The sequence below is a fragment of the Xiphophorus hellerii genome, chromosome 14 (assembly GCF_003331165.1).
Source record: "Xiphophorus hellerii strain 12219 chromosome 14, Xiphophorus_hellerii-4.1, whole genome shotgun sequence".
NCBI lineage: Eukaryota > Metazoa > Chordata > Actinopteri > Cyprinodontiformes > Poeciliidae > Xiphophorus > Xiphophorus hellerii.
In genome coordinates, this window is record NC_045685.1 from 25644016 (window position 1) to 25670233 (window position 26218).

The following is a 26218-nucleotide window of genomic DNA, read 5'->3' on the forward strand; positions in this document are numbered from 1 at the left end:
TTATAACATTTAAAATAAAAACAATGAAAATACTTTTCGTCATCCTTCTCACAAGTCAAACACATGTAACTTAAATAAGAGATATTTTAAGAGTCCTGTCTCGCAGGATTGTTGTCTGTTCATTTGGCAAACTAGCAACAATTACTAGCAGCAGCTAAAGAAAGACTTGAGGAGAGAGTTTGTGCTTATGTGATGCATCTCTGGAGAAAGATCATAATGAACCAGGCAGAACTGGTTTTCCTCACAACTTCTGCACATCACAGAATCCTTGAGTACGATGTACCAGATAATGTGCTAAAGGTTTTTGGAGCAGCTTTTGAGACATTTGCAAGATGTTGTGGTTTAAGATGAAACTTACAGAGTTGAATAGTAAGTAGTAACATATACTCAGTTACAGTTACTGACATGTTTTTGAAAACATTTACTCTTAAGAGTATTTTTACTCGCTGCGCTGTACTTTTTTTATTTTTACTTGAATAATTTTATTATGAAGTATTTTTACTCTTGAGTAAAATTTCTGAATTTTCTACCCACTGAATGAAAACCAAACATAATCAAACATTCACCAGATCAGACACACATTGCAGTTTTTGTTAAAGTTTCATAAGTTTTTTATTGAAAGAAACTGTAAAAGTTCCACTTAACTTTATATTTTGGTCCATCTGATGATGTAATTTTAAATAGTAAATGATTGATAATTTGATCAGTACTTGAGTAAACTTTTTACTAAATACTTTTTTACTCTTTCTTGGATGGATACTTTTAACTTTTACTTGAGTTAAAATATGTTGAAGTAGTTTTCCTCTTACTGAAGTACAATATTTGGACACTTTACCCACTTCTGCTTACAAGTAACTTTTCTGCAAAAATTAGGAGCTTGTATAATAATAATAATAATTTCTTAATATTGATTAAAAAAAAGTTCTAATTCCATTGGCAGATTATTTTCACTTATAACAAGACATTTTCCCCTGGTTATAAGTACAATAACAGTGGAATTAATACATTTTCATCAATATTAATGAATTACTGACCTAAAAAAAGCTAATTTATTTTGCTAAAAAGTTGTTTATAAGTTAGTTTTGTCTTATTTTAAGTGTAACACAGTCTGGATCAAACCCGGCAGGTGGGAAACTTCCCTATCAGGCCGATGGCCAAACATGGCTGAGATTATTTCAAAGAATTTCTCACTCTAAAATCAGAGTTGTGGAAATTTATCATACAAATGCATAATACCTCCAACCCAGCAGTGAATTTTAGGCCTTTCAGTGGATTTACTGTCACAATAACCGTTTGGAATCAGAGACTCAAGATTTCAGTCATTTATTACAGAAACAGGTTTGTAATTCGAACACCTATAAAAACAGTCAACAGCCAACATGGTTCTCATTCACACAGAAATACAATCTGCAAGCATTAACCAGCAAACACACACACTTCACATGGAAAAATAAACTATCTTTGGGCATAAATAAGAGTATAAACAGGAAGTGTTTATCCGTAGCTGCCGTCTGGAGGTCTGTAGAGTTTGGGGAAAGTGAGGAGCTGAACGCTGCTGAAGGCGAACTTCCTGGTGCCGATGTTCTTCTGGACGTTCTCCGTCCTGCAGCCGTCTCTGCACGGCGAAACGAAAACACAGAAACACAGATCAGCAACCAGGCAGCAACATCCTGTCTGAAAACACATCCTCCTCTGGGGGAGAGCAGATTTTACTTTGACTAGATCTACGGTCCTACAAAAACAGAGGCTACCTGTGCAAACTGTCTGTAGGCGACACTAAAACACTAACAAGTATTTTTGTTCTAGTACAGTTAAAATAAGAAAAAACTAAGCTTATAAGTAACTTTTCAACAATATATAGGAGCTTTTTTAAAGCCAATAAGTCATTAATATTGATGAAAAATAACTAGATCCACTGGCAGATTATTTCACTTATAATATGGTAAAAATGTTTTGTTATTTGCCGATGCAACAAGTATTTTTTCTGCAATATTAAGAATTTATTGACTTAAAACAAGCTCATATATATTGCTTATAAGTTGCTTATAAGTAATTCTTCTCTTTTTTAAGTGTAGTGAGATATTTGCTCTAGAAACTGGATGAAAAATACTTGGTAAAATATAATTTTTGAAGTGATTAAATTCAATTTGGCCACTTGGTGGCAGCAAAACTCAACATAAAAAGCATCAAAAACCAAACGAAGCTGTCAGTAAGAAAATAACCAAGAGTGAATAAATTAACAAGCAGAAATTAGAAAAAATATTCGGACAAGTCGGTTGGTAAATCTAAACAAATAAATCTTAGATTAAATTGAAAAATCAGTAAACTATTGAACAAACAACTCATAAACAATCTTGCTTTTTGTAAAACAAAATCAAACCGACTAATACTGTAAATCATCAGGATGCTAATAAGTTAAAGCTAACTGTTGGATCCGTCGCTCCTAAAACACACAGATCGTCTTTTTCAACCATTAATAAATCAATAAGTTTGGACTCATTTATGCTCTCCTATTGTGGACAAACCTGGAACAACATTATAATCCCTGCCTCCCAGTGCTCCCAGTCTTGTTTATTGGTATTTTGCCAGCAGGATCACCAAGCTGAATATGAGCCAGAGAACCAGCAGGTGAGAGGTCACCAGGAGGAAGGCCACTGGGTAAAAATGTCTTCTGGAGTGAAAACACATCTGAATCCAGGGGCTCTGGAGGCCGGAGGGACATTCTGCCGGGTCAAACCCAGAGACAGAGAACCCGGAGTGGGCATAGCAGCCCAGCATCTGCCCCCAGGACAGACGAGACCTGCAGGGGGCAGTGTGTGAAGCAAGAGGGAGTGGAAGAGAGAAAAAACAGAAAGAGAAGGAAGGAAATTAAAAGAAAGAAAGAACTGGAAATGAAGGTAAAAAATGAGAAGTGAAGATGCAGAAACTGAGGATGTTTTCACACCTGGTCCAGTAGAATCGGTTCATTAGAAACAAAAATACCAACATCTGTTACATTTTCAGCTGCTGCGGTTCGCCTTCGCACCAAACTGAGTCAAACAAACCAAACTAATTGAAAAACCTGTTCCCCTCCTGGCCTGTGGGGGCGCTGCACCAAGAACCACTGAAGGAAACGACAGAAACCTCTGGAGACACTGAGCTCAACAGGTTCTGGCGTGAACGCACCCTCAGAAGAAGAAGACAGCTGAGTGTAAACACACACACACACACACACACACCCCCACACACACACCTCCTCATGTTGTCCAGCGCAGAGCTGAACTGCTGCTGGCTGAGTGTGTGTTGCTCTCTGAGGATCATACACTGCTCCAGCGTCACAGACATCGCCGTGCGATCCTTCGCACTCTTACAGCTCGTCAGCCGCACGCCGTTTACTTTACGACACACCTGCACACAAAAAACATGGAGAAAATTATCTTTGGCTGTTTCTGGGGACCAAAGGTGGAACATTTTTTACACTTTCAGCTGCTGAAAGTCAAACAAGCCAAACTAATTGAAAAGCCTGTTCCCCTCCTCACCTGTGGGGGCGCTGCACCAAGAACCACTGAAGGAAACGACATGAAAACCTTTGAAAAGTACAACTTACTTTTTCACAAAATGCAAACAAAACTGGAGCAGCATCAGGAAGTAAAAAGTAAAACTGACTTTTAAAATAAGTTATTTTAGCTTTTAATTAATAATTAATCATGTGATTAAATTTTAAAATGTTATTTTGTTTTTTAAAAGGTCACAAATGGTGTCCCTCAGGGCTCAGTATTAGTGCCAACACTTTTCCCTCTTCTCTGCAGGTGATGTTGATGTTTTCTGATATTCAAGCTCAGCAGCTCCAGTGTTACTCAGGAACATTTCTTCTACTTTCAACTGGCTCTGAAAAATAAGTTGTTGCTTTCAAACAACAAAAACTAAATCCCAAAGTTTCCCTGTGATTTCATCCACACAATCTACCAGCTGATTTTCTGTCTGTTTCCTAAATTCCTGGTTTTATAAAGTGATTAAATCTCTACTTTTGAGTAAAAATGTAAAACATTAAACTATAGTTGAGTGGTGGTGTTTTTATGAGATTTACCTGCATAGAAATGGTGACAAAAACAACAACTTCATTCTAGCAATTAGCTTTTGAACATGGTAAGAATATTTCTGGACTGAAGGAGATCTATTTTCTGTTTTTAACATTATAAAAATTTATTTCTCAGTTTATTTCAGCTCCTGAGATCCCTAACCTGTAGAGCAGAGCGACTTACTGAAGCTGCGAGCCACAAAACCTCGACGTTTTTCCTCTTCTTGGCCTCTATACTGCGATCAAGAGACGACAGCAGGTCCAATAGTGACTGGATACCAGCTGAGGGCGAGAAAGAGCTGCTTCAGTTCAGGAGCGGTCAGCGATTTACTTCTAAAATATTAATATCATCATTATTGTTATATTACCTCATTTCTATTTAGGGATAATAGAGAAATAAGGCTGGGCAATTAACCAAACTTTTGGTTTTAGAGATAACATTTTTGTAAAATCTGGACTTTTTTTCACCAATGCAAAAAGGGCGGCCATCTTGTTTGAGTTTCACAGCTTCTATTTTGAAATGAGGTCAATTCACATAAACAATAATTGAGATAGAAAAATGTTTTTTTAAGATATTTTCTGTCATTTCAAACTTTTTTTAAGGGAAAAAAATTGGGATTAAAAAAATTCCGAGATTTTATTTCGAAGCTCTACAAAGAAATGAAAATAAAAACAAAAACCTCCAGGCGACTCGGTCTCACCCATGTTAGGAAGTTTTTCTCTCAGCTTGTTGCAATAAGCTCTGAGACGCTCACAGCTCTGCTGATTCACTCTTTCCTGAAGAGAACTGTCTCCAAACCTGAAAACAACAGAAAATAACTCTTCATACACAATTCCCACACGTCTGAACAGGAAGTGATCCGCGCCATCTTGGTAGGCGAGCGCAGCGCTTAGCGACCCCATGGCTCCAAGACCAACACAGAGAAAATATGTGGAAACTCTGGATCAATGTGCGAGAGAAAGATGCAAGAACAAAATGGCTGCTGTCAGGACCGACCCGTATGAGACGGAGAAGGAGAATATGTTTCCGATCTGATAATATGATAAAGTTTATTACCAATTCGTACAACATGGAGGAGCTTCACTGAGATCCATTTATTTAAACGGCTTTTTAAAGAACGTACGAACTCTTCAGGTGAAAAATGAGGTTCTGGCAAGAGTGAGTTCATGAAGCAACAAACATGTAGGATACACGTCTGTCTTAGCTAGCAGATAGAAGCTACATTAGCTAGGCTAATTTAGCGGTAGGTACTACTGTAAATATCACTGATATTTATCTTAGTGTTACACAGAGGTGGGTAGAGCACTGAAAAATGATCAAGTACTGGTTGTAATCAAAGATGGGTAGTAACTAGTTACATTTACTCAATTACATTCACTTCAGTAACGTTTTTGAAAAGATTTACTTTTATAAGTATTTTTCCTACGCTGCACCTTTTGCTTTTACTTGAGTAATTTTATTGTGACGTATTTCTACTGTTGAGTAAAATGTCTGGATTCTCCACCCACTGAACAAAAAACAAGCAGATTCAATAAAAAAAAACACGATGGATGAAAAAACGAGGTGATTTTAACTCCTAGATGTTAATGTCGTCGTGTTTGTACCTCTCAGCCAGACTCTGGTGCTGGTTGATCCCGATATTGAACAGAACCGGCTCGACTCGGATCAAACGGCCGGCCTTCAGCTCCTCGGGGAGCGACCCGAAGCTTTCAGAGGGAAGCGGCACCTCGACCACGAAATCGCCCCTGGATGGAGGAGAAATGACCCGAGATGAGGCTGCGTTCTGTGTGTGTGTGTGTGTGTGTGTGTGTGTGTGTGTGGGTGTGTGTGTGTGTGTGTCAGAGCGCTCACCAGGCCCCTGTGAGCGTCGGCTGCAGGTCGTCGGGTCGCTCGGATTGGGCCTCGGTGATGGCGAACGCCAGGCTGCTCAGGTCGGCCACGCCCACCTCCATGTCCTCCAGCATCCCCAACTCCTCACCTGGAGACACAAACGATTCACACACTCAGATTACAGCATCAAGTTTCCCAAATTTACCAGCAACACACTGCAAAAACACAAAAATCCTACCAAGTAATTTTAGTCTAGTTTCTAGTTTAAAGGAAAATAATACACTTAAAATAAGACAAACTAAATTATAAGTAACTTTTCAGCAAGAAATAAGAGCTTGTTTTAAGTCAATAATTCCTTAATATTGATTGAAAATAACAGATTATTTCTTTATAAGTGAAATAATCTGCCAATAGAAATAGGACTTTTGCTTTAATTTTAAGGAATTATTTATTAAACAAGCTCATATAGATTGCTGAAAAGTTACTTATACTTTAGTTTTGTCTTATTCTAAATGTAGTAAGATATTTGCACTAGAAACTAAACCAAAATTGAATGAAATTCAAATATTTTCAAGGTTTTCAAGCACTGAAGAACAAACAAGAGAGAGAAATCTTTTCTGAATGTTCAGAATTATTTGTGCTTTATTTGTTGCTGCCCCTGTTTTTCTCAAAGACGCTCAGATTATTTTTTAAATCCTGTTAAATAAAAACGTTCAGCTGGTTGTTTGGGGTCGTCGTCGTACCGTAGGTGCTGAGCAGGCCTTCAAACTGGGCCAGGATCCCCACGGAGAGAAGCTGCTGCAGAAACTCTGGATCCTCCAAACCTCCAAACAGTTTCAGCATAAATCCACAAACAATCGCTGAGAGCTGGGAGACAAACAGACAAACCTTACAATAAAACAGGAAGTTACATTTTTATCCATATGGAACAAGAACCTGAAGAAACCATGATGATTAATCTGACCCTAATCCAATATTAAAGCTATTTAAAAACATAAAATGTGCCTGATTCTGATGCTATTATAAAATCACCTTTTGCTGCTTTTCTATATATATTTGCAGATTATCTACAATGTTTTATTTAAACAAAAATACTAAATAAAATAAAGAAAGAATTTTAAGGAAACAGATGTACACATGTACACATGGAGACGATCTCAGATTAAGAAAAAATGTTCAACAGATGCAGAACCACAGACTGAAATGCTGCAGTTGGTCTGCCGGGCCAGTCGGTGGCGCTGTAACACAGCCAGAGAACGACACAAAGAACACCAAACGGCGCCATGTTTGTTATTTATGAGAGTGAGAAACATGGAGCTGCGGTGTCATCGTTTAAAATATGTCACCATGGAAACATAAAACCAACGTTTTTAAACTGGAAGTTGGTTTAAAAACTTTCTGATTTCCAAAGACACCAAAATGACAAAATGTCTTCAGGATAAAATGGCGGACAGGGCCTGAGATTCTTTCTCACCCCCTGGCTGAAGACAGCGTGGCGCCGCTGGACGATCTGCGTTGGACCCCGAGCGACAGTCGCAGCCACCGCCCCCTGCAGGACAACAAAGGTCATGGCAGCTCGGGCCATGGTTACCGCCTCCCGCACGCAGTCTCTAAGCGTCACCACCAGGGGGAGCAGCTGCTCCTGCCAGGAGGAGGAGGAGGAGAAGGAGGAAGGAGAGGCTGCAGGAAGAGAGGAGAGAAACTTCCTCTGAACATTTTATCTTTAATTTAGTACATAAAGTTCACTTTTATCAAAAATATAAACAAAATAAAAACCGATAATTTCACATGTAAACTTAAGTTATTTCTTTATTATTATCTTTATATAAAGATAGTTGTTTATTTTATAGTGAATTAACTTTTGGGAGAAGGTGAAGACCACACAAGATTTTTCATTCAAAATTGTTATTTTAAGCTGTAAAAGAATCAAATAAACAAAACAAAAAAATAAGTAATATAATAAAGTCACACTGGACATCTAACAAACAAAAATAAAAATATCTCCACTATGCCCCCCATTGTTTTCTTCATCTCTTTAAATTAATGGTAGGTAGAAAAGTTACCAAAGTAATCCAAATAATTCAAAATAAATGAAAATAATTATAGATTTTGGTTCTAAACTACCTTAAATAGATTCCAACTGTTTAAAAAATAACTAAACTGATAGAAATTATGATTTACAAAAACAATCACCATAAATGGCCCCAAAAATGACTCATTTTTCCTGATTAAGGTATTTTATGTTTTTTAAATCTTGCTTTTATTTTGTCAAGTAATATGAGAAATGAAAGAACTTTTGAGCTAAAATTACTGTAGGATAAACTGGGACATTTGTCTCTTTCTGTCCCACCTGTGTGTTGGGACTTTGTCTCCCCTGTGGACTCTTGTTGCTCCGGCGACGGCTGCTCCTGCAGGTGGCGCTGTCGCTCCTGCAGCCGCTCCACCATGGCCGTGATGCAGTCCAGACTCTTACCGACGTTCACCCACGTTCTGTCCTACACAAACAAACACGTTTACCCAACCGATGGCCGCAGAAACGACCACACACCGGGTTGCCAGGTTGGAAAAGTTTCCGCTGCTTTTGAACTTTGGGTTGGAAAAAAAAACCTGATTCCGACAGGCTGATCAAAATTTGAGATGCTTTTCATAAAATTTGGCCGGTTTTTCAAAAGTGTTCAGAGGAAAATTCTTTCAAAAAAGCACCAAACTTTAATAAAATGCTACATTATTCACTCCTTTTATTCTTTCTTTTATTCTTTCTTCTTTTGTTTGTTTCTTTTATTGTTAGTTCCTTCATTCGTTCATACATGACTCTATCTAGTCTTATATTAGTTTCATTACATTCATTTGGATGTTTTGTTTTATGTTGTGTTTTTGCTGGAAACTGTCAGACCTGGCAACCCTGTCCCACCCTTTCCAACTTGCCCACTCCTCCTCTCTGTTCTGCGTGTCGTCCTGCGGCGCCCCCTCCTGGTCGCCGGGGGATACCTCACATAGCAACCCGTTGCCGTGCAGGTGGCTGCTGCCGCTGCCGGCCCGGCTGTTCATGTCCTGCAGGGCGACTTTCACCAGATCGTCGTTCAGCGCCTGAATGAACAGCGACGTCTGCAGGGAGGGAGGCAGCGAGTCAGATTCATCTGCCTTCCTGTTAGCTGTGTGTGTGTTTCTCTCACCTGCTCCCTGAGGTCGTCCAGGACGTCCTGCAGGCGGTTCGGGTCGGCCTCCATGGAGACGGAGAGCAGCTGCTCCGCCAGGCCGAAGACCAGAGGCTGCAGCTGTGCCGCGGCGGCCAGCAGCCGCTTCGCTCTGCACGACTCGTCACGGGAAAACGGCGCCGAGCTAAAGGCGAAGGAACGGCGAGAAACAACTCTAACACAAACTGAACTGAGGTATACACAAAAATAATTCTGCTTTTCTTTAAGATTTCTCTATCATGTTGGTATCAAAATACTTGAGCTGTTAAAAATCTACATTTTACAAAGTATTTCTATTGAAAGTATAGTAGTACACTTAAATTTAGACAACTAACAGATAAGTAACATTTCAGCAAGAAATAGCAGCTTGTTTTAAGTAAAATATTGGTCAAATTGATGAAAACGTTCAGATTATTTCACTTCAGTCAGTGGAACTAAACTTTAATCTTTTAATCAATATTCAGAAATTATAATTATATTTAGGATATTTCTAAAAGGTTTGCAAAAAAATCCAAATTATCATAATTATTATGTTTCATCATCATTTTCTTTTAAACTAAAGCAGCTGCTGTGATATTTACACTGATGGCGCCTCCAACACTGCAAAAACATAAAACCATACTGAGTATTTTTAGCTTTGAATCTGAGGTCAAGAGGTCACCTGTGTGTGTGGTCTGTGTGCTTGATGAGCAGCCGCTTCAGTCCTCCATGTTTGAAGGCCTGGTGGTGATCGGCCGGCGCTCCGAACGTGACGACCTCGTACCAAACACCTGGAAGAGAAGAAAACACCTGGAGGAAACAGGAAGAGAGGAAAACACCTGGAGGAAACAGGAAGAGAGGAAAACACCTGGAGGAAACAGGAAGAGAGGAAAACACCTGGAGGAAACAGGAAGAGAGGAAAACATCTGGAGGAAACAGGAAGAGAGGAAAACACCTGGAGGAAACAGGAAGAGAGGAAAACATCTGGAGGAAACAGGAAGAGGAAAACACCTGTAGGGGGCGCTGTGCGTTACCTGAGCTGCCGGGGCCGGTCACCTCCATCCTCTGGCTGTGCAGGTTGGTGGGGATGAACTGCAGGTGTCGGTCCGATTTGCTGCTGCTCGCCTTGAAGCAGGACGCCGCTGGAAGAGGAAGAGGAGGGAGCGTGAGGTGAGGAAGGCTGGACTGAGTCATCGTTGATGATGTCACTCTGATCTCACTGGAGAGGTGGTGCAGCTCCGCCTGCGTTTGTTGGTAGCAGCCGATCAGCTGGAGGGAGTGGGCGACGGCGTCGTGGCGGAGGCCGTCCCAGTGAGGTGAAAGGTCACCGAGCGCCTTGACCTCCGCGACCCTGAGCAACAAAATCAAACACGGCCGACTGAAACTTAACGAGGTCGAGGCACGTCGATGTTATTTCATGTCATTAACCCTTTGTGTACCTGTCAGTGTGCTCCCTGATGAGCGCGCTCAGCAGCTGTTTGGGTAAGGAGAAGGACAGCGGCGTCTCTGACATCTGCTCCCGGACCAGCAGCCACCTGTGATCCTCCGTCTGAAACCGGTACAGCTTACACACCTGGGAGCACAAGGCTGCACAGACGCACACCTGTTGGAGGACGGAGGATCGGGCAGAAACATGGCCGCCGGCCGGAGTCTCACCTGCTCGCATCATCGGACTGTTTTCTTTGTCCTGGACGGAGCCGTGCAGCGCGTCACACAACACGGCGCTCTGGAGGGAGAGAAGAGACGATCAGGCCTGAGTGGAGGTGAAATGGACGGAAATCACTGTTCTTCTAGATCTGTGGCCTAAACAAAACCCGTTCATTACATTTCAAAATCATTCTTAGATAATGAGATTTTAATGTTTTAGGGCAGGGGTGTCAAACTCCAGTCCTCCAGTCGCTGTCCTGCAACTTTTAGATGTGCCTCTGCTGCTCCTGAATAGAATAATTAGGTCATTAAGGTTCTGGAGAACTGATCTACACAAGGAGGAGGTGATGAAGCCGTTTCATTCCAGTGTTTGTACCTGTGGCACATCTAAAACCTGCAGGACAGGGACCCTCGAGGACTGGAGTTTGATACCTGTGTTTGTCACTTTGTCACTTTGAATCCAAATAATCTGCTGCTGGTTGTGCCCCCCCAACTCAATGTTTACACTCACAGGTTAAACAAATGCGCAATTATACAACCGTACATCTTTGAAAAGCAGAAGTGGAGTCTCCTGCACAAACAACAAGAATGCAGCAAGTGGTTTCTGGATGGTAAGTCAACAACTAAACAGCCTAGCGCTGTCAATCACAATCTTCTTAACTTGGCCACTGATGACAACATATAAAAAGTTTTCCTGTAACAGTATGTTGTTTCTCTGCTATTAGCACATTTAGCAGCACGTAGATGAGGATGACTGTCAGCGCTAAGACCCGCCTCCTGGCTCTGATTTTTTTTCTTTTGTGCATTTATTCAGCAGCAGCAGCTCAGGGAGGAGGTGGAGATCAATGTTTCACAGTTTATCTGTTTGGTGACAGTTTTAACAAATATTTAAAGAGCATATTCTATATAAAACTTACGCACTGAACCTTTAATCTAAATTTGACCCATGGCACACATAACAAGATCAACATGCCAAAGAGGAAACTGCAAAGAAAAGTGTCAAAGTGAGACCTCTCTGCTGAGACAAACAAACATTTCTCTTCCTCCACCTTGTTTTCTGGACATTTATCCTCCGTCTCTTCCTCCAGCTGCAGGCGGGAAACCGTCACGTCCCCGACCTCGTTCACGCCGTCCATCGTCCTGCAGCGAAGACAAACGGACAGAAGACAGAACTGAAGGAGGCGGCCTGGTGAAAATGAAACTCACTTCTAAAAGTAAAGCTGCCACTTCCTGTCACACTGTAAAACTAGAGGCAAAGTTAACAAAACCAAACAAACCACTATTATGAAGAAACAAAACAAGAAATTTACAATGTGTGAAAAATGGTCTAAATTCTTTTATTATTTTTAATTTTGAGGTTCTTTAACCCAGTTAAATTAATGAAACTGTTTAAAAGATAAGTTGAAAAAACAAAAAGATGGTGGGATGAATTTGGGAAACAAAATAACTTGAACAATCGTAACTAAATACAATAAGACAGAAGAAAAAAAAGAGAAAGAAAACAGCAACAAGAGGAAACCGAAAAGGAGAAAAATATGATTGATAAAAATAAACACAAAGAATAGAATTGAATAAAATATCCTTTATTGTCCCACAAAAGGGAAATTCAAGTGTAAAAGCAGCAAAGCGACATAAAATCCAAACATGTAAACGAACACAAATATAAAATATGCTTTCTAAAAATAGAATTAAGAATAACATGCTGTACAGTTTGAGAAAAACTAAGATATAAAAAACTATAAAATACCAAACTCCAATCCAAAGAAATGTGTAGTGGAGTAAAAAAATTGAAAATGTGCATTTGTGCACAAAAAACAACAAACTATTTACAATAAGTGGCAACAAGCTGGACCAAACCCAGCAGGGATGTAAATATTGTAGAGATGGATCTATGTTAACGCCACTCTGTGCACCGCGGACGCATCAAACACGCCTGGAAACCAAAAACCAAGCAAGAAAACATCAACCAGAAGGTAAATATTCAAAACAAAGAGAACTAAACCCAGATCAGGAATATGAGCAGTGACATGTGATACCCGACGGTTCTGGTTCCGACACCGGGTCGCATTCAGTCCAACAAAACGGCCTCAGACTGGAAACAGAAGGACCATTACCAGGGTTTTAATAGTTTGTATTTTTCTTTATAGTTTAGTTTTATTTCGTCTTGACCTTTTGACCGTCTGGCCAGTCTCCTCTGACCTCTGACCTCTGACCTCAACAAGGCAGAACTGAGGCTCACTGGATATTTTCTCTTTCTCCCTCCGTTCCCTGTTAACCCTGGAGATGGTTGTGAGTGAAAATCCCAGTAGATCAGCAGTTTGTGGAAAACTCAGACCAGCTGAATTTCACATCAGTTAAAAGGCTAATAAATATAATCATAAACACAAAAACAAAGGATGTTTTATGTATCGTTTTAGTATTTTATGAACACACAATTTGGTTCCAGTTAGTTATAGTTAGTTACAGTTCTTATAGTTCTATAATTACCGTTTTTATTTAGTGAAGTTTTCATTATTTCGTCAGTTTTAGTTAACAATAATAACCTCCATCATAACTCGACAGAGTTTGGAAGAAACTACAAGGTTGTTCTGATGTCTGAATCAAATAATTTTTCTCTAATCATGACTGGATTTCTACCAAAGGGAAAACTGTAGACTATAAACTGCAATATGTGAGGAAATCACACGTTGACGCGGATAAAAGTTTTTATATCAACGTGAAAAAGAGAAAAGTAAATAAATGTAGTTTCTTAATAACTTTAACACTTTACTACTTTTTAATGTATTAAAACTTTTTATGCTGCAATAAATAATTGCTGCAAAACATCCCAGAAACACAGTAACAATAAATTAGAGATATGTTGTGCAGTTAATACATTTAATCTGCTTTTAAACAGCAGCAGATCTTCCAGTTTTCAACCTGCTAAAGTCGATAAAGGGAAACAATCAGCCGACTGATTTCTAAACAACTGATTGTTCGACCTCTAAAGGTCAGAGCTGAAAGCAACAAACAATGACAGCAAAGAACGAGCAAAGAGAGCTAAATATGGATTTATAGCAACATTTGATACTAATATCTCTAATCAATGGTTTTCTAGGGTGAAACCAGAAGTTTACATACACCTTTCTCACAGTCTGAGGTCAAATCAGACCAAACGTCTCTTGTTTTAAGATAAATTCTATGTTAAATAGAATCATCTAATTTATTTCCATTTGCTAAACCTATGAGAAGTTTTTTCTAAAGCCATGACGTCATCATCTGGGCTTTCCCTCATTGCTTAAAGGTGAGAAATGATGCTTCCTTGAACAGGTTAGGATAAGCTTATGTCCTAAACAAAACATGTTCATGACATCTTCTGCACAAAATCATTCCTAGACGATTTTTAGTCTGAACACGTCTGCCTACTTTAGATATTTTAGGGTGTCCTGTCCCTTTAAATCCAAATAATCTGCTGCAAGCAGCCCCCCCCCCCCCCCCCCCCCCCCCAACTCAACATTTACACTCGCACATGAAAAATGGCTAGAGACTGATTTGCAATTATTCAACTGTACATCTTGGAAAAGCATAAGTTGAGCCTCCTGCACAACCAACAAGAATTTAGCAAGTGGTTTTTGTATGGCAAGTCAACAACAAAACACTTGTATTTTCCAGCATTGTACAAAGTATAAAACCAGCAGAACAAAAGTGCTGGAGCTCTGCTTAGGTTGCTAGGTAACGGGGCTGGGGTTGCTAGGTAACTGCGCAGTGTCCGTCAAATGAACAAATTTGAAACGTCTAGGATCCAAAATGGAAGAGTAAAAACATTCAAAATGTGAATTTTACACAACAGATCCCCTTTAAAGAGATGGTAATCACTCTGTGTGTGTAAGCATCAATAAATAAATCTCTGACATATTCTAGCTATTATTATTGTGGCTTTCAGCAAACAGAAATAACTCCAGCTGAACTACAACAAGACAAGTTTTAGTCTTGTTTAAAGACTAAAACTTAAATTAAATTAATTTAAGATTTAATTTCAAATTGTGAAAAAGAAAACATGAATTTAAACTTCTGGTTTCCACTGCGTTAGCAGTTAGTTAGCCCTACTTTATGTTTTGTTGACATTCATGCAACACAAAGCCAATAAATCTACATTGAAACGTCAACCTGGACCGTCACCTGCAGGAAGTGACATCGTACTGAACGTTTCTGGACGGACATCATCTCCTTCTTAAACAAACAAACTCAAAGAGAAAATCAGCCTGCGAAGGAAAACCACAAGCAAACTGCAAACCTGCACTGAGGCATGTGTGAGCTTCCACTCTGCGTCTCCTCTCTTCTTCTCTGGAGGTGATTTGATGCTAAAACAGGAAGAGACTTTTTCCTCTATGGGTCTAGAGGCGGAGACACACGCTGCCCCATTTCACTTCCTCTTCTGGGTAAAGGTATCCGAGCAACAGCCAATCAGCAGGCAGGTAGCTGGACCCCTATCTACAGGCTGTTTAAGAAGAACCTCATTGACTACAAAAGCGTTTTTCACAAGAAATGAGAGCGCAGAGGCTGAATGCTGGTTCTCTGATTTCACTTTAAGCCAGCTTAGAAAGTTCAGAGATGTTTCACAGCCGATCAGAAAGAAAAAGATTTTAGGCTTTTTATCAGTTTAATGGCATTTTGTGATTTTTCTGGAGGATTAATTGTCCTAGAAGCTACTTCTATAAGTGAAATGTAAAGTTTACCTGAGCTTCAGGGAGCAGCGAGGCTCTTTGGATCGGAGGAGATCTCTGATGGAGAACGATGTGAAACCCAAACAGCTTTTCTGAAAGAACAAAAAACAAAATGGTTTCCAACATTAATGATAAAATATGCTTAAAGTTGCAAACATTCAATCAGTTTACTGCGTCTCTGCTGTTTGTTTTAGAGTCAAAAGAAGACATGATGTCACTGGAAAATAAAACTGTAACATTAATAATTTGGTCGCCAGGCTGCTGGACGCCATATTTACCTCAGAGTTACAGTGAATCAACTTTATTATCACAGCAATGACCCAAAAAACTGTCAGCGAATCTCACGCTACGCTGCGCTGCTCTGTCTGATCAGGATTTATTCACCTGCTGGATTCCTGGAAGTGAAACTGACAGCTTGGCCTACTTTCTGATTAATTCAGCTTTTAGTAGCATTGCCAGTAGGGAGCTGATAGAGAATTGAAAACATATTCCCAGATGATCATTTGAAGCAGAAAAAATAAAATGAGGCGTTACCATCGCTGTTAAAGATTCACATTATGTCCAACAGAACCGCACCTTTGATCCCAAAACGCTCACTATTCAAAAAAAATTAAGAGCAAAACAATCTTCTAGCAGAATGTCACTTTTATTTTGCTTTGAGCAAGAAATTAACGTCTGAAACAGCAAAAAGGGGAAAAATAAACAGAATTATTGAAGAAAAAAAAGCTCTTAAGAAAATAATTCACATTTAAATGACGTTGATGGCAGATTTCAGCATTTTTATGACTATTTTGGTCCTATTGAGGACTAGCGTCTATATATGGTGCGTCTGCACTATTTACAGAGCCACACCACAAACCGACGGCCATCTTTAATAAAAGAGTCGAGCAAAGTCCAAACTCCCCACAGCTGAAGTCACTGAGCTGCTGTGAGGATAATCAGCAGCTCAGGGGATTAAAGCTCTCAAATCAGGCGACGCAGTCGACAGAAAATCACAACACTGAAGTGAAGGGAAGCAGAGAAAAGTCCCAGAAAAGGTTTATTAAAGTCGTCACAACCTGAGATGAAGATGCTTTATCAAACACGAAGGAGGAGACTTAAAGAGGAAAGACTTTGGCTCTGAATGCTAAAAGTGATGAAACATTTTGGTTTTGGTTTTCAGATGAATGTTTTTACATTCATTTGGGTTTAGCACAAGCTAACGACATGCTACTTCTTCTTGTGTTACTACCAAGTCCAGCTTGTTCCCAGTAGAGAATCTCAAAGACTTTGGTTTGGGAACATCTTTGGCAGTGGTGGGCGCCATGAGCTAAAATGCTAGCTATGCTAACCCTAAATCACTTAAAATAAACATCAGTTCTGATATCGCTAAGGTGCTATATCATCAGGGTATTTAGTAGAGGCTAATGCTAAATCACTACTCATAAACATCAGTTCCACTAATGCTAGGGTTTAAACCAACAGGTATTTAATGGAAGCTAATGCTAAGGCATTAAATCTAATCCTGTTGACGCCCACCATGCGTCACAACATACTATATCGCCCTCAACAGGTTCACACTTGTTACTGCACACCTACATGTACGGTTTGCGCTTCAGGAAGTGATTCTTTGTAACAAATCTTTCACTCAGAGTTTTTGTTTTATTGTTGTTGAGGTTTGCTAGCTCTGCTGCTAATTTAGGCTAACTACCCACGGTAGCGCTTCGGTCAGAAAGCACACAGGACACTTCAAAATAAGAGCATGAGCCATTAATCAGATGTAAACTGAAAGTTTACAAAACAGCCAAGTAAATTAGCGCTGCACCTGCAGGTAGGAGTTAGCATCACTTAAACCCAATGTTTTAAATAAATTTTAGCAGAAAATCTGCGATAAACCCATAATTCTGGATTATTTTAGAGAATTTCAGAAATCGTGGACTCACAAAAAATGAAGGTCACAACATATGAACCAAACAACAGGAAGAAAAGAGACCAAATATTTCTCACCTGCCCTAAGAAAACCTCAAAATACTTGAAAAATACAAGTTAAAAAAAATATTGAAATATATATTGTCATAAGTGAACAAATCTGCCAACGAAACTAGTTTATTTTAAATAAAATTAAAGAATTAACTTAAAACAAGCTCCTATTTCTTTCTCAAAAGTTACTTGGAAGTTATTTTAGTCTTATTTCAAGTGAACTAAGATAACTGGAAACAAGAACTAAACAAAAATACTTGGTAAAATGTTATCATTTTGCAGTGAATCCCCTCAGACTCTGGTTGGGTTTCCCTCCTGAACCTGTTAACCTCAAATTTAAGGATAAAACTGATTCAACATAGTTTTTTATTCATTTATTCCAACATTTTCTTCTCTAAAACATGCAAATGTTCCAGTTTGTCAGAGAGTATTTAGGAAAATGCTGCAGGTAAATTTCCTTTCCCCTCTTCAGGTTTTTAACTGATCAGTAACAAAACAAGCCTGGATCTGACTGACGCGTTCAGAGAGTCTTACAAACTTTTAAAAATTCCCTGCAGCAAAGTTACTGCATGCTAGAGAAATCCAAGCCGTTGCCTCATTTCCTCGCTGGCGGCTCCGCGTTGGTGCAACCACAAGCCGACGTGCAACGACACGCCGAGCCAATGTTTCTCAATGAGTTCCCGGCCAAACAAGAGGCTTTCAGGATTACGCGTTAATCCTCATCAAACCTAGAAACACGACACACACTGGACGCCACAGCTGGGTGCTAAACGCCGCTTCACGTTTCATTCAAAACAAACTGGGCGGAAACGAGATAAATGGGCCAAATTAATATGAAATCAACAGGAAACATTACCTAGTTTCTGGAGCAAATAATAACTTACAAATAGCTTTTCACTAAAATATAGGAGAATATTCTTAATATTGATGAAAAAGTTCTAGTTCCCCTGGCAGATTCATTCCACATTTTTTCTGTGTTGTAAATGAAATAATCCGCCAATGGATATAGTACCTGTTAATCAATTTTAAGGAAGTATTTACTTAAAACAAGCTTCTATTTATTGCTAAAAAGTCACTTATCAGTTAGTTTCATTTAATTACTAGTGCACTAAGAGATTTGCAATTGAAACTAGACAAGAATATTTGGTCAAATTTTGTGTTTTTGCAGTGTAAACATAAATCAACAACGCTCAAGGGATAATTTTATAGTAGATTTAACACCATAATTTAATACAGGAAGCATCAAGTAGACAAGGACTGAAAAATAATTAGATAAAAGGTTAAAATCTGGTTGTAAATGTGTAAATAAAAGAGATGATATATTAACAGTAGGCTTGAGTCTTGAGCAGGTTCCTAAAGAGAACCATCCAGGATTAGAGGTAAGAGTAGATTTTAAATAAGCAGGTAACCAGTTTAATTAGATTAAGTAGAAAACATTTGGATTATTAGATAATAAAAACGCATGTCTGATGCTTTTTGTTCAACTTTTCTAATCTACACTCTAAAATTAAAGAGGATCTATTAATCAAAATTCACTTCCTGCACATTTTTTGTGCGTCGACTGCTTGTGAAAAACAGCACAAACACTTTGAGTTCATGTTTTTGGTGTCTGGAAAACGAGCCGTTTCAAAAACCTCCCGACTTTTAGCTCACATTTGCAACGAGATGTGCATAACTGCACATCTAGTTGCAGCCATTTTCACCTGGTGGCGTGTTCAGCCGCTCATTTGGATTTAAAGTGACAGAGCGCTAAAACAGCTGACCTGACTGAAACCTCAAGATCTGAGAACGATTTTGTGAACATGTTTTGTGTGGACCTGCCCTAACCTGTTAAAGGAAACATAACAGGTCACCTTTCATCTCGATGTGTCAGCGTTTGGACGCTGATCAGACCCAAAGCTTAAGATCAGCTCATGTAAACAACGGACCTCCTTCCTTCTACTGGAGTAAAAACCCAAAATCACAGTGGATGTTTTCAAACTGGAAGTCAGATAGGTCCCAATCCATGGTTGGCATGGTAACCAAACCCTAAACTGGTGTTTGTGTGGCCTTTAGATAAACTCCTGACCAGAAAACATGTTCTAACTCTAAATAAAAGAGTTTTCTGGCTGAACGAGTAAACAGAGATGAAGGAGATGTGAGAGACGCTGAACTGTGCTCTGCTTGTGGTTAACAGACGAACGCCTCTGCACACTTCCTCCCTGCTTCCAGCGAGCTTTTATCATCAAACAGTGAGAGAAATTCACATCTAAACAAAGCATTCAGCGTCACCTACTTCTTCTATGGCTGGCTGTTCATTTAAATGTGGCTAAAGGTCAATTTAAAGACGACACCTTCAATAAAAACTCAAATTTTACACAATCCTACTCAGGTTTTCACTCAATATGGGGATGAATTATTTCAGATTAATTTGGGTTGAGCTGAATATTTTTACACACATCCAGAGTTGGGAATAATCACAAATAGTCACGATTAATCGCGATTAATCATTTCAGCTCTAATTCAATCACATTCATAACTTTACATGTCGGGTATTTTTCGCCTCCATGTTGTTTGTTTCCGCCGTGTAATGCCCTACCTGTCCAGCAGGGGAGCTGTCGTCTCTTGGAGGACGTAAACAGTCGGCGCAGGCCATCATCGCTCGCTGCATCTTGAGAACGTTTTATTTTTAGGAGAGTTTAAAGATAACGAGCTAGAGTAACTAGAGCTGCTGGATGTAGAATAATAAATAGATAAATCGATCCTCCAGCTGCAAGTTGGAAAAATAATCTACATTTGTCATTATTTTAAGCATTATGTAGTAGAAAGCAGTTATTCTGCTGCTGCTATTTGTTTTTGACTTAATTTTGATCCATTGTGTTGGTTTATTTTCAGTTTCTGTTCAAAAATATCAGTTTGAGATTAAGAGATTAGGATCTAAATGCCAAATAAAAACAGAAATATAAATTTCTGTTTCCTACCTGCACCATCAGTTTAAAGCCTACTGACAGTTTTACTGTTAAAGTCAAACAGCAGCGGAGCGATGGAGGAGTTAAAAGATTAATCCTTCAGATTAGAATCGGCAAAAATTAAAAACAAAGAAGAAGAAGTTTCCACAAATCCAGACAAAAACAGGAACGACTTCAGCTGAAAAATCAGCTGTTTCTCCTCTTCACTCGCTCACTTTTTCCTCCTCCTGCCATTTCATCGTAGCCCAAGGGATTAAAAAAAGAAAAAAAACACGCCCCCCCCCAGGTGCATCATGGGAAAATATTTGGAGATTAGAAAAGCTCCTGGCAGGAGAAACAGAGCTGAAAAACGAAAATTAACTCAGCTTGTTCTCTGTTTTACACATCCACCCATCCATCCCATGGGTGTGTGTGCGTGGGGGTGGGTGGAGGGGGGCGGGGTGTGTGTGTGTGTGTGTGTTGGAGATTAATTTAGAGAGAAATCAAGTCAGTTTGTGCTGGTTTTACACGTCCTCATCATTAATCCTCTTATATACACACAAACACACAGTTGTAGTAAAACACACACACACACACACACACACACACACACTTACTGAGGAGTGTGACCTTAAATCATCCTCTCTGTAAAGTCTGACTTCCATCCTGCTGTGACGCTGCAGCTTGGAGTCGATGCTGCAGCAAACCGACGCTCGATACTCGCCGTCCTCTGACCTCTAAAGATACGGCAAGCCAACGAGATTTTAATCACATTCCTATTATTTCATTTTAAAGCCTAAAACATACAGGAATGTGTGTGTGTCTGTGTGTGTGTGTGTGTGTGTGTGTGTACCTTGACTATCTGAGTGCTGCAGAGCTTCCTGACATCATAGGGGTCGACTGTAGAAACGTGTATTTTGACTTTGGTTGTCACGGCAACCGCAACTTGACACTCTTATTTTTTAAGAAAAGAAAAGTCAAGTTAAGTCAAAGTTTATTTATATAGCACATTTACAACAGCCTCAGTTGACCAAAGCGCTTCACAACAAACAACATCACAGGTAGATAAATGACAAAATAGAAATAAAATTAAGTTTAGTAAAACTTATAAGACAAATATAAAACTGGCAGAGATGCCAAAAGCTAATAGCATGAAAAGAAAAAGGAAGTTTGTTGGGTTCTTGATCCGATTTAAATGAAGTAAAAAGAAAAAAAAGATAAAATCATTAATCTGTGGTGACGTACCAACATGAAGGAGCTGCTGAGACGAGTTAGCGCCAGTCGGGGCGCCACCTTGTGGTAAAATAACGACATAACGTCAGGTTTAAACTTAGCAAACTTTAATTTACTTCACTGATTTTGTGTTTTTCAGGTACTTGATAAAGTCTTCTGAAGTTCTGATTATGTTTTTTTATGTTAGCAGTCTGAATGTTTAATAAACAGCCGTTTTCATCTAAGCTTCACATAAACAAACACAAAGTAATAGATTAATTTTCAATCAAGTTTTAAGCACCAAAGAGTTAAAAATGTATAAATATATTTTCAATGAGGCTCTTTAAAAGTATGAGTACAATTTTAAATAGATGTTTGCAAACAAAATAGACCAGAATAGAGTTTATTTGCTCATTTTTAGCAAGGAAATGCAAAAATAAATTCCCCTATGGCCACTAGGGGGCCCTGTAGTTTTACTAATTAAAATGGGGGAATATTTTAGTCACCAGATGTTGATCATCGGAGGTGAGATGAGAACAGAAACTTACGGTCAGCTGCAGGAGTTTCCAGGTTGTTGTTTTGCTCGCTGCGCGACGCGCGGCTGTCCATCAGCGTCTGCAGGTTGGCGAATCCTCGCCTCAACGAATTCATGACGGCGGGACGATCAGCGCTCCTGAAATCAGACAGGAAAACCAGAATTTAATCTGCCTCAGATTATATTTAGTTACAGTTATTTAAAATGTTTGGATGTTTTTTCTAATTATTGTGTCACCATTAAGATTTAACATAAACATGGAGATGAAATGCAGAGTTCAGCAGTAACTTTTACTCAGTTACTTTTACTTGAGTAACTTTTAGGAGTATTTTTACTAGGCTGTACTTTAAGTAATTTTATTATGAAGTATTTCTACTCTTACTTGAGTAAAATTTCTGGATTTTCTTCCCACTGAATGAAAAACAAATCACCAGACTCAGACACACGGCTGCAGTTTCTGTTTCATCAATTTTTTATTGAAAAAAAAAATGATTTGGAAAAATTATCTTTTGATTGATTTTGTTATTTTTTGTTTCTTATATAAATTATTGTAATTTCTGACCTTAAAATATCAAAATGTCCCTTTAACTTTATATCTTTGTTTATCTGATGGTGTAACTTTTTAAATATTAAATGATCATTTGATCAGTTACTCAGGACTTGAGTCGACTTTTTACCAAATACTTTTTTTACTCTTTAATAATTTCTTGGACGGCTACTTTTTACTTTTACTTGAGTAAAAATATGTCAAAGTATTTCTACTCTTACTTGAGTAAAATTTCTGGGTACTTTGCCATAAGACATAAGTTTTTAAACTCAAAATGTGCCAATAAAGTTTAATGTTGAACAAATAAATTCACTTCCCGTTTTTCTGCATTTAAGTGAGATGTCGACGTTTGCAGCTAAAATTGTGCGTTGTTTGATGATCTGGGTGTAAAATAAAGTTCCTGAAACGGTTCTCATATCTTACAGTGAACAGTAAACAGATCGTCAGAGACGACAGGAAACAGGTTGACTAAAATAGTAAAACTTTAAGATCATATTTTGCAGAAAGGTCGGAGCATTTATCATATTGTTTATCATTTGTCATAAAAATCTTTGGAGTTTTGTTTAATTTCACTAAACTGACAGTTTGATCGGAAATGTTGCTTTTGCTATTTTCCCCAAAGCTTAGAAAACGTATTAAGTTAGTTTAGTTAACAGAATCTAACTGAATGATTTCATGACTGTTTATTGATTCTGTGAAACCTTTGGTGTTCAAAGGGCGGTGCGAGGGCCATTTTCAGCACTCGGCATGACTCTCTGTGGCCCCCCAACCACAGCTTTGGCCCACCAGATGGAGACTTTTTCCAAATTATTAGAGTAAACGTCACACAGAGAAACTGAAATCTACTTAAAGGAGCAGAATTCTGTAAAATCGCCTTTTTTTTAGCTATACATCATGTTATAATGTTTTCCCTCATAAAACAAATCTTTAATCTCCATGGCAACCGTTCAGCCTGGGTGGACGTAGCTCCGCCTTAAAAGACGGAGCTCCTCCCCCACTCAGCTCCTTCAGACTAGCCAGCAGCAATTAGCAAACACCTGGTGGAGCTGCTGAACTTATAGGAGCTACTTCTCTGGTAAAAACGTTGTTAAAGGGTTTTTAATAGAGGAGCCATGTTGGGATGACTTCCTGAAGGCGGAGCTTCAGAAAGAGCAGGAGTTTCTTAAAGAGACAGAGGCCCAATTTCAAGGCTGTAAATCAGGAAGTTAAACTTCTTTTAAGTCACATCTGATATATTTTGCATTTTTAACAACTGATGGCAACACAGTTACTTGACTTTGTTATAAAATGTCTCTATATGACTGGAAAACACATCATACTGTCCCTTTAAGATGGAAAGTATTTAGTCAACAGTATTTGTTTTCCTTTACCCGGGCTTTTTATTTCTATTTTAATTTGATATAAATTGCCACTCACCTTATTTACTCATGTACACACTTTAAAAATACTCACCTTATTTACTCATGTACACACTTTAAAAATACTCACCTTATTTACATGAGTAAATAAGGTGAGTATTTTTAAAGTGTAACCCATTTCCTGTTCTTGCTGCTGAGAATAAATATTTTTATTTAAATGATGAGCTTATGAGGATGCTACATTTCATACGAACATCAGGCTGTTTTGGGTTAGTAAAATATTACATGTTTAATTTATAATTGGTAGAAAAAATATAGAATAGATTTATTTAGTCATGTTTCTGCTTCCAGCTCAGTGGTTCTGGTAAACATGGTTCATCTGGTTTAGTTTTGTTCTGTTTTATTTACTCACAATCAGAACTCTGCCACCTTCTGGAAGCTTCCTGACATTACATCTCCCCTCCAGCTCTCCAGCCTGTAAAAGGTTCAGAGACAAACGTCAAGCTGGATTAGAGTTCAGAGTTTTGCTTTTGTTTGAATTAATCTGGTCTTTTATTCCGGAAGCCGTTTCATTTTGGACAGCCAGGATTTTCCAGGAATTTGGGCCGGACTGAGTCACAAGACGAGAACAGATTGAAAAGTAAAGGAGGGAAATTAAAGAGGAAAGCAACAATAAAAACATTTCTTTCTTCATCCGATCAGAAACTTTTGATTCTATGAATCTGACTGACAAACAGAACTAAAAAAAACTTCCTGGTTTGTCGACTAGAACAGAGAAGATTATAAGTTTATTTGCCATTAAATGAGAATATGCAGCAAATCTGGACAATCTGCTGAGAATCAGAGCCTGGAGCAAATTTATCCAGCAAATAAAATATTTTATTTATAGTTTTTTGTATATTTGTAGCTCCTTAGTGTTTACAGATTTAAAAAATTGCAGGAACAGAGAAAGATGTAAAAAAAAAAAAACTGTAATTCAGTCAGTAACAATAAAAACTGTATAATAAAGAAAATTATAATATTAATGTTACGTTTTTATTTATTTATTTTTCCTTTCTTTCACATTATTCTATTCCATATTTTGAACATTGTAATCTTTCCCTGTGTTTTATTTATTACACAGATGTGCCATTTACTTCTTAACTATTGAATTGTGAGGATATGTTTTGTAAAATTTGCTTCCTTGTGAGTCAAAAAAGACAAAAAGAAAAAGAAAATAGAGCAAATCACAAATTAGAATAAATAAAATCCTAAAGAAATAACAAAAATCAAAACTTAATAGGAAATAACAGTTTGAATCAATAAATCGCATTAGATTAGAACTGAAACTAACACAATAGATGCAAATTAAATAAATCAGATAAAGACTAAAATGAATAAAAAAACAGATGAGAGAATAAAATCATCAGAATAGAAGAAGAAATCAGAACAGAATCTATTTGACGTGAACAGAGTAACGTTGAATAGATCAGAATAAACTAGAATGTGTTTCTCCTTCATGGCCAACCTGCAGCAGCGTTTCCAGGCGTTTCCAGGTGTTTCCAGGTGTTTCCTCTGTGGATCCGAACATCAGCTGATGAAGGTTCGCCCTCATCTTCCTCACCGCTCCACCATCATCACAGGCCTGATTGTTAAAGCAACAGAGACACTTATTTACATAAAATAGAGAGAAAGAGACACATGGCAGCTAAAGTTCCTCACTTCATACACTGCAAAAACACAAAGCGTTACCAAGTAATTTTAGTCTACAGTAGTTTCTACTGCAAATATCTTAAAATAAGACAAAACTAACTAACAAGGAACTCTTCAGAAAAATATAGGAGCTTCTTTTAAGTCAATATTTCCTTAATATTGATGAAAAATGACAAGTTTCCCCTAAAGGAACAAACAAAAGGAATCTGATTCCTGATTATAATTTTCTGCAAGCTGTAAAAAACATAAGTAAATTAAAAACACTGCAAGGCCTTTTGAACAATATCTGCAATAATAATACAATAACTACAATAACTGAAATGAACCAATGGTAAATCATTTTTAAAATATGCACCTGTTTATTATATTTGTGTCCCATTTAAATAAATTGAAAAAAGTTTTCTAAAATTTTGAACTACTTTCATAAACTTAAACTTTGAAACGAAATTCTACGTTTTCTGCCACAGAACAAACCCGAAGGTAAAACACCTGCATTACCATGTTACAAATGTTAATGCAAACATTAACATTTAAAGGTGTTATATTTACCAAAATATCAGACGTTTTAGCCAAATAT

General features: G+C 38.3%; 1 protein-coding gene across 5 annotated transcripts; it reads right to left on the reverse strand.

The window, feature by feature from the left end:
• Positions 1-1307: 1307 nt before the first annotated feature.
• On the reverse strand, positions 1308-25578 carry LOC116732402 (type II inositol 3,4-bisphosphate 4-phosphatase-like). 5 transcript variants are annotated; one of them, XM_032582533.1, is made up of 25 exons: positions 25457-25578; positions 24362-24424; positions 22058-22182; positions 21543-21590; positions 21151-21251; positions 20915-21034; positions 15424-15503; positions 11758-11848; positions 10718-10787; positions 10501-10648; positions 10282-10412; positions 10096-10203; positions 9744-9852; positions 9062-9227; positions 8814-8993; positions 8239-8383; positions 7363-7568; positions 6632-6755; positions 5910-6036; positions 5663-5803; positions 4759-4856; positions 4242-4339; positions 3233-3387; positions 2526-2800; positions 1505-1615 (listed from the first exon to the last, which is right to left on the reverse strand). In XM_032582533.1, exons 3-24 carry the CDS (start codon positions 22158-22160, stop codon positions 2572-2574), a joined length of 2778 nt encoding a protein of 925 aa, XP_032438424.1. In that variant the 5' UTR covers positions 22161-22182; positions 24362-24424; positions 25457-25578; the 3' UTR covers positions 1505-1615; positions 2526-2571. The 5 variants fall into 5 exon arrangements, with proteins under 5 accessions (XP_032438425.1, XP_032438424.1, XP_032438426.1 ...); XM_032582534.1 differs by lacking the exon at positions 2526-2800 and having other exon boundaries at positions 1308-1615; XM_032582535.1 differs by lacking the exon at positions 20915-21034.
• Positions 25579-26218: the final 640 nt, after the last annotated feature.